This window comes from Diaphorina citri, unplaced genomic scaffold (genome assembly GCF_000475195.1).
Source record: "Diaphorina citri unplaced genomic scaffold, Diaci psyllid genome assembly version 1.1 scaffold1143, whole genome shotgun sequence".
NCBI lineage: Eukaryota > Metazoa > Arthropoda > Insecta > Hemiptera > Psyllidae > Diaphorina > Diaphorina citri.
In genome coordinates this window covers 92,937-101,680 of record NW_007378572.1, presented here as the reverse complement: position 1 = coordinate 101,680, position 8,744 = coordinate 92,937, and the positions used below count along the sequence as shown (strand labels likewise).

General features: G+C 37.8%; 1 protein-coding gene across 1 annotated transcript in view; it reads left to right on the top strand.

Annotated features, from left to right (window-relative positions):
- Nucleotides 1–2,488: 2,488 nt before the first annotated feature.
- The window catches only part of LOC103514441 (rab3 GTPase-activating protein catalytic subunit-like), an 8,373-nt gene continuing 2,117 nt past the window's right edge, over nt 2,489–8,744 (top strand). Inside the window, exons 1-10 of the mRNA XM_026827421.1 lie at nt 2,489–2,835; nt 3,636–3,693; nt 3,924–4,154; nt 4,510–4,646; nt 4,909–5,081; nt 5,155–5,327; nt 6,329–6,427; nt 6,500–6,720; nt 7,274–7,295; nt 7,374–7,594. Coding sequence (XP_026683222.1) covers nt 2,640–2,835; nt 3,636–3,693; nt 3,924–4,154; nt 4,510–4,646; nt 4,909–5,081; nt 5,155–5,327; nt 6,329–6,427; nt 6,500–6,720; nt 7,274–7,295; nt 7,374–7,594 — 1,531 coding nt within the window. The 5' untranslated portion in view covers nt 2,489–2,639. The remainder of the gene's footprint in view (nt 2,836–3,635; nt 3,694–3,923; nt 4,155–4,509; nt 4,647–4,908; nt 5,082–5,154; nt 5,328–6,328; nt 6,428–6,499; nt 6,721–7,273; nt 7,296–7,373; nt 7,595–8,744) is intronic.

Sequence of the window (8,744 nt, the reverse complement as noted above, 5' to 3'; positions counted from 1 at the left end):
ATTGATGCAGTCAGGATGGGATTATGAATGTGCTCTTGATTCTTTTAAAAGAAGTAAAGAGGAAGCACATCCTAGAGACAATATGAGCCCTATTTGTACAAGAGACGAAATAAGCCCTGGTTGTAAAAGACACGAAGTGAGCCCTAGTTGTACAAGAGACGAAATGAGCCCTAGTTGTACAAGAGACGAAATGAGCCCTAGTTGTACAAGAAACGAAATGAGCCCAGGTTTACTTACTGAATTACCCAAATCATAACTTGTTTAATGTTTTACACATGTTATATATGAAAAGACATGGAGTATTGTGAAAGTTCAATAATTTTATTGTAAGAACTTTTACATTTCAAAACTGAGAAGAAACGAGGTCATTTTTGTCAATGTGTGACTCAGCTTTTGTATGGCCATATCTGAAAGTTAAACAATGAAATGTTTATTGCTTTTACAATTTTACATGAATTGTATGTACCATCTTTTCCCCTTCTTCTAGAGTAATAGATACCTACAAAACCTAATGAAAATAATAATAGGTAGTACTTATTTATACTGCTTGAATAGGACTGAATAGTCCCTTTACTCCAGCAGTAGGCTATTAGTGCTATTACTGTGGTCAAATTCTCAAATTATATTGAGGATAAAATTAGTCATTTTTGTCAATGTGTGACTCAGCTTTTGTATGGCCATATCTGAAAGTTAAACAATGAAATGTTTAAGTATTGCTTTTACAATTTTACATGAATTGTATGCACCATCTTTTCCCCTTCTTCTAGAGTAATAGATACCTACAAAACCTAATAAAAATAATAATAGGTGGTACTTATTTATACTGCTTGCATAGGACTGAATAGTCCCTTTACTCCAGCAGTAGGCTATTAGTGCTATTACTGTGGTCAAATTCTCAAATTATATTGAGGATAAAATTCCATACCTTGGCTGGGATTGAACCCACACACTCCTGTTTATCAGGCAAGCACCTAGACCACTACACCACCAAGGCAGGTTCCATAAAAAAGTTTCAGAACTTTTCATGGTTTCGGTTTACTTACTGAATTACCCAAATCATAACTTGTTTAATGTTTTACACACTTACTTAAAATTTCTATAATTTTATGCACGGCTTCCTTGGAGGTGTAGGTATACTTAATTACTTACTGAATTACCCAAATCATAACTTGTTTAATGTTTTACACACTTACTTAAAATTTCTATAATTTTATGCACGGCTTCCTTGGGATAGACATCACCAGTATCTTTGTTACTGAAGGTCTTTTCTGAAAATAGAACAAATGTAATCAGTGTTTTGTTGGTATTGCGCCAAATGTTATATATGAAAAGACATGGAGTATTGTGAAAGTTCAATAATTTTATTGTAAGAACTTTTACATTTCAAAACTGAGAAGAAACGAATGGCTATTTCCGTTCCCAATATCAACCGGCCACTACATCCCTCCCCTTCTTCATATCCATTCTCCATATCTCTGGGGAGGTCTTGTTTCTCTGGTGGATCTTCTCAAAACTGGAGGAGCTGGAGGAGAAACATTCGGACTTGGAGGAGTTTCAACAGCAACTTCAATCTCCTCTGGTTCTGACTGAACATCCACTTGAGAGTCTGATTGTTGGTATTTATATACAAGGAAGACATGAAATCAATACATTTTTCTGGCATAAGAAGTGCAAAGTGTCAAGTTTAGAGTGAGACATCTTGTGAAATAGGTATCAAGTAGAGTTACCTGGGTTTTTTGTAGCTAGATCTTGTGTTTTGTAGTGTAAGGAACTTCATTGACACATGAAAGGCTAGGATTTCCATCTCATGAGACCTAGTACATCCTGTAATATCCTGATCCCCTCTGGATTTCTTAAACCCAGAAATAAAGCCAACATTAAGAGTATGTTGTGGGTAAAGAGTCAACATGAGTCTATATAATTTTGAGTTGATTACCTTTGAGTATGGTCTTCTTTCCTTCAATCAATTCCATGTGGGTAAAGAGTCAACATGAGTCTATATAATTTTGAGTTGATTACCTTTGAGTATGGTCTTCTTTCCTTCAATCAATTCCATGATCTGCTGAATTGCCAGGTTCATTTCAGGCTCCATGTTTTTCAAAGGTTAGAATATTAGATGCTCATTAAGTTCAAAATCAAAAGAAGAAAACAAAGCAAAACCTAAAGAAGAAGAAGAAGAAGAGAGACTTGCTCGGCCGTGCAACGATGACGTTGCTTGACTACAACAGTCCGGCTTTCAGAATCTGATGTAAGTTCAAAATCAAAAGAAGAAAACAAAGCAAAACCTAAACCTACTAATGCACTACAGCACTAATGCACTTCGCAGTCTCTGCAGTCTGCACTCACATTTCAAAATTTTCAAAATTTCCCGGCTTCTCCTTATCAAAAATTCAAAACAAAAAAAGTTGCTGCGTTAAAAAAAGAAGGGGCTAGCTTCACCTCTCTGCATTATCATTTTTACTTTCTATTAACCTAAACCTATTCGTTTTCAAGAATTATACAAAAAATTTTGATTTAAAAGAAAAAAGAATTTTTTTGCATTACAAGGGTGTCAATCATTTGGACTTTACAGGTATTAATTACCTAGTTATAGTTACCTAGGTATTACAATTGTATGTAATTAGAAAGGGAAGGCTAGAATGTTCACGGAGAATTTAGAAAGCACCCAGCAGTATGATTTCAGTACTGCTTCGGAGTGGGAAATCTTCATTGCCCGACTAGAAGAGATCATACTGGAATGGAAGTTACATCTGGAAAAGATTGGACCTCCTCTGAAAAACAATGAACTGTCCACAGGCGAGTGGGAAATCAAGTCAGAAACTGCTACTTTTGCTGGTAAGTTGTACATACGTAAGAGGTCAGTACGGTACAGTGCCTAGGTTTTTTTTCCCCCAAGAGGTTTAATCGAGGGAACAGAAACCATGGAGGTCTTGTCATCTCAATATCAGAGAGAGAAGAAGGATAGAACAAAGTAAGAGGTCAGTATGGTACAGTGCCTAGGTTTTTTTTTCCCTCAAGAGGTTTAATCGAGGGAACAGAAACTATGGAGGTCTTGTCATCTCAATATCAGAGAGAGAAGAAGGATAGAACAGAATGTAATTACCTTGTTAATCCTGCTGGAATAGGACTGACAGTAAGAGGTCAGTACGGTACAGTGCCTTGGTTTTTTTCCCCCAAGAGGTTTAATCGAGGGAACAGAAACCATGGAGGTCTTGTCATCTCAATATCAGAGAGAGAAGAAGGATAGAACAGAATGTAATTACCTTGTTAATCCTGCTGGAATAGGACTGAGAAGTCTAACCAAGGTTTAATATATTTTGCCATGTACTTAATGGAAAAAAAACACTCACAGAAGAGAGCCTGATGTCTCAAGAACTAACCTTGTCTTCTTAAGATAAAGGAAATCAAACTCACAACCTATGCTCCAATCTAATTTGATTTCCATATCTGATTGATTTCCAGACACAGAATTTGTTGTGAGCTAATATATTTTGCCATGTACTTAATGGAAAAAAACACTCACAGAAGAGAGCCTGATGTCTCAAGAACTAACCTTGTCTTTTTAAGATAAAGGAAATCAAACTCACAACCTATGCTCCAATCTAATTTGATTTCTATATCTGATTGATTTCCAGACACAGAATTTGTTGTGAGCTTTCACAAGCTGAAGCAAGATGACAGTGACACTATTCTCGACAGCACAGTAGGATAAAGGAAATCAAACTCACAACCTATGCTCCAATCTAATTTGATTTCCATATCTGATTGATTTCCAGACACAGAATTTGTTGTGAGCTTTCACAAGCTGAAGCAAGATGACAGTGACACTATTCTCGACAGCACAGGGAAGTTTGAGGTGCACGAGGATCTTCTCTCATTGGAAAATGACTTCCTATCCATGATGCTATGTGAGGATGGCTCCGTGACAGCACAGGGAAGTTTGAGGTGCACGAGGATCTTCTCTCATTGGAAAATGACTTCCTATCCATGATGCTCTGTGAGGATGGCTCCGTGAAACCCCACTACATTTCCCGATGGTATGGGCTGAAGAAGTTTGTGGTTTTAACTCCGTCCAAAGGATCCAGTATTATGAATGAAAGCAAAATCAAAATCCTGATGAGCTCAATGACTATTGCAGTCAATAATCAGAACTGGTAAGTCATAGATTTGATAGAAGGGGGAACAAGATAACTTGAAAAAAAAAAAAGGGTACCACAAACCCAATCAAGTGATTGGGTTCTGGGACTCTAATACACCAGAAAGATTGACACTTCAATACAGTATTCCAACACTCTAAACTAGGGGAAATTATCCAATAATGTAGTTCTTCCATTCTAGGAGCCCATTCTCACTTAACTCAAAAGTGGGAACAGTCTCTAAGTTGCCTGAAACTTGTGGCACCCTATGAGTAATGTTTTCTCAATGTACCTAACTGGTAGGTACCTAATTTGTGAAAAATATTTAAAGAACTATGCAATCTCTTTCAGTTCTCTTTGTTTTTATTTTCAGTGAGGTGCCCATGTTTGCTCAAGTGCTGGAAGCATGGCAGAACTATTTTGTGGGTGTGTGCGAAGGCCGAGGATACCGATCTGAGTTTGACATGATTCATTTGAAAAAGATACCGCCTCATTGTAGATACCTCTCAGGTGAGCTTAGATCAGAGAACCCAATATCACAGTCAGCTGTTAGATTGGCAGTTTGACTTATCTAAAAAATTTTAGTTAGCCAAATTAAAAAAAAAACACCATTTCTGAACTAAAAAAAAAGGCTCCAGTGGAGCCTCAAAGAGCCTAAAAATTTGCACAAAAAATATTTTAAAAAATCCCTGACAATAAAGGCACAGGGAAGAACCTTTACCAAGTTATTACATGTAATAATAAAGTATTGTATTATTTTTTTTTATGTCAGGGCTTCTGAATGTTTTCAAATCCAAGATAGCCTGCTCGTGTACTCTTGACCCCATCAAAGTGTCTGCTAGAATATCCTACCAGCTCAAGGATTTCACTCAGTTTGAGTATCAGATTGAGCTGCCCGATTTTCATCAGCAAGATTCATCCAACATATCCCTTCATCCAAAGAGCGCTTAGAATCAGGAAAGTATTTTTCACTATTTTCTTATCTATTGTTCCTCTATTCTCTTATCCATTTCCCCAGGAGGGGTTAAGCGGACTCAAATCATGTCCCCCGGACGGTCTAGTCTGGAGACTTGCAATCTGCAGTTCGCACGCTCTATACTCGATGGGCGGGGCAAAGTCTTTCGCTCACGTGTGGTTTGAGTTTGTGCAGGAGCTACGATATCGGTGGGAGAATTCATTGCGGATACCGGGGTAAGTGAGAGACAACTTTTACCTGATTGATTTTTTTTTGATAAAACTTTTTACGTAATTGAATTTTTATTTTGAGATATAACTTTTTTCCTAATTGATTTTTTCGAGATACAACTTTTTACCCAGGTAATCGATTTTTTCGTTTTTTTGTTTTGTTTTTTGAGATACACTTTTTAGTCTTTTTACCTAATTGATTTTTTTGAGATACAACTTTTCACCTAATTGGAGGTAAAAATGACCTTCAATTAGGGTGCAGTAATCCTACACACTTGACTCCGCACACAGAAAAGGAAAGTCCCCCCATTTCAATGTAATGTACCTTCAACGGTCAAACTTTCTTAACTTGGCGGGGCGGAGCGCTACCGCGCTCCTTAATTACCCGTACATTAATTAATTAGGAACCGATAAAATTCATTTCCTTACAAATTTTCTCTATCAAACTTTTAAAAACGCTATTGGGGGGGGGGGTTGGAAAACAAAAAACAATATAAGGTGAGAATAAGTCAGTGAAGAATAGAATATTCTTTGTTTATCCTGCTCGAATGAGACTAAAAAGCCCCTTTACCCCAGCAGTCTAAACAAGGTCTCATTTTTTAAGCAAGTTAGTAGAAGTATAAAATGACAGCACGAGATTGCCGAGCCCGTCTGGATACCAACTACGCGCAACGTTGCTCAACTTCAGTGATCCATTGGGAATTGATGCTTTCAATGAGCGGGCTCTTCAGAGGAATCTTGTACCGAAATCGAAGAGAGACGAAGGAGGAAATCCAGCCATTCCTAGAACAAACCTTTTTTAAAGGCTTTCTCATAAGTGAAAGGGTTTTCCTGGAGGAGCTCTTCCACCCAACCACTAAATTTTTCTTTCACTGTGAGCCTTTAATTTTACCCATCTGTTTATATTTAGGATAAAGATCGTCCGGTCGCGAGTCAAACCCGCGACCTAGCGCAGACGCGCTACCTTTCAGGCTAACTAGGCTGTCTCATTTTTCTTCTATTTCCAGTGAAATGACACTGTACGCCACTTGGCCCAAACTGGTGGAAAGTATTGTGGTAGATACCGAGTCCTACTCTGACCTAGAATCTCAGCAAGCGCCTCTATGGTACTACTTTAGGTACTTTCTTGAGCGTCTAAATCAAATGTTAAAAATAACCCTTTTCTGTTTTACTTCCAGTGAAATGACGCTATATGCCACTTGGCCCAAACTAGTAGAAAGTATTGTAGTTGATACCGAGTCTTATTCTGACCTAGAACCCCAGCAGGCGCCTCTGTGGTACTTGGCGCTGAAAATGACAGAACTACCCTCCAGTTTGTTGTACGATTATCTGACAGAGTTTCTCATTATGAGTAGCTCTACGGCTAACATGGACGAGCTACTTGGCGATTTAATACAAGGTAAGTTTTTAGCAGTGTTCCGTATACAGTCGATCCTGTCTAAGTGGGAATCCAAGGGACCGACAATTTTTTCCCACTTATCCAGGTTTGACTGTACCTCCTTTTTCCCCCTATACCTCCCTCCTAGTGCCCGCTACAACTATACTTACGGAAACCGACGGAGCACGCCGAATCAACTTTAGTTCTAATCCTACAAGAAACACGAACCCTATTTAAAGAAAAGACTAGGACGAGGAAGAAGATGTTTTTTTTTCTAGTGGTTTGAATAAGGAACTATAACAACCGAATTCTTATCCTACCGAAATCGAAGAGAGAAGGAGGACAGGATAGGAGAAAGCTAACCTTTCCAAGAACGAACCTTATCTGTTTAGGATAAAGATCGCCCTGGCGGGAGTCAAACCCGCGACCTACCGCTTTCAAGGGACGCCATCATCTTTCAGGCTAACTAGGCTGTCTCATTTTTCTTCTATTTCCAGTGAAATGACGCTGTATGCCACTTGGCCCAAACTGGTGTAAAGTATTGTGGTAGATACCGAGTCTTATTCTGATCTAGAATCTCAGCAAGCGCCTTTGTGGTACTACTTTAGGTACTTACTTGAACGTCTAAAATCTGACCAACAGTGAAAAATTACCCTTTTCTGTTTTACTTCCAGTGAAATGACGCTGTACGCTACTTGGCCCAAACTTGTGGAAAGTATTGTGGTTGATACCGAGTCTTATTCTGACCTAGAACCCCAGCAGGCGCCTCTGTGGTACTTGGCGATGAAAATGACAGAACTACCCTCCAGTTTGTTGTACGATTATCTCACGGAGTTCCTTATTATGAGTAGCTCTACGGCTAACATGGACGAGCTACTTGGCGATTTGATACAAGGTAAGTTTTTAGCAGTGTTGCGTATACAGTCGAACCTGTCTAAGTGGGAATCCTAAGGACTGACAATTTTTTCCCACTTATCCAGGTTTGACTGTACCTCCTTTTTCCCCTATACCTCCCTCATAGTGACCGGAACAACTATACTTACGGAAACCGACGGAGCACGCCGAATCAACTTTAGTTCTAATCCTACAATTGCTTAACCCCACACACAAAAAGCCCAAACTGAGGCTTAGGTGTAGGGGCTGGTCAGCCCCAAAGGACGGGTTGAGCTTCTACGAATCTACGAATCCTACAATTCATCAAGTAAGACCTCCCTGTACCTCTCTAGAGTCTCTAGTTAAACAAGTCAAGTTCCACCTCAGTTCAAGACCCTTTACTAAAATAATAATAATAATAATAATAATAATAATAATAATAATAATAATAATAATAATAATAAAAAATAATCCCCAAATAATAATAATAATAATAATAATAATAATAATAATAATAATAATAATAATAATAATAATAATAATAATAATAATAATAATAATAATAATAATAATAATAATAATAATAATAATAATAATAATAATAATAATAATAATAATAATAATAATAATAATAATAATAATAATAATAATAATAATAATAATAATAAAAAATAATCCCCAAAATCGGGCATCCCTTACCGTTACAAGCAGTGAGCTGTAGAATTCTTTTGACTCAAAATCCAATGAAAAAAAGCTGAGTGGGCCCCGCAACAGCCAGTCACGGAATCAATGGTTCATATGATACAAATATTTGACCCCGCCGATACTTGAACCCGGGTCTCCCGCGTGCAAGGCGAGTGCAGTGATCACACCTGGGAGCTGACCTTATGCGAGCAGTATAAATAAGCACGATTATCAATGTCTTGGACATAAAACAAGCAGGGTCCGTCCCTCCGGGAATTTTTTAGCCCGTAGTGATTAGAGAAAATCAGTACCTATGTACCTACCTAATTTGTTTAATATTCAGTTTATTATTATTATTCTTGATTTGATTTTTTTATTTTACTTTTATGTAATGATTTAAAATCAAGACTAGAGCCCGTTCTCCCTTTATTCCCAATATAATGTTTAAGTCACCAATCCATTTATTGGCCTTTCTCGGCGTAGCTTAA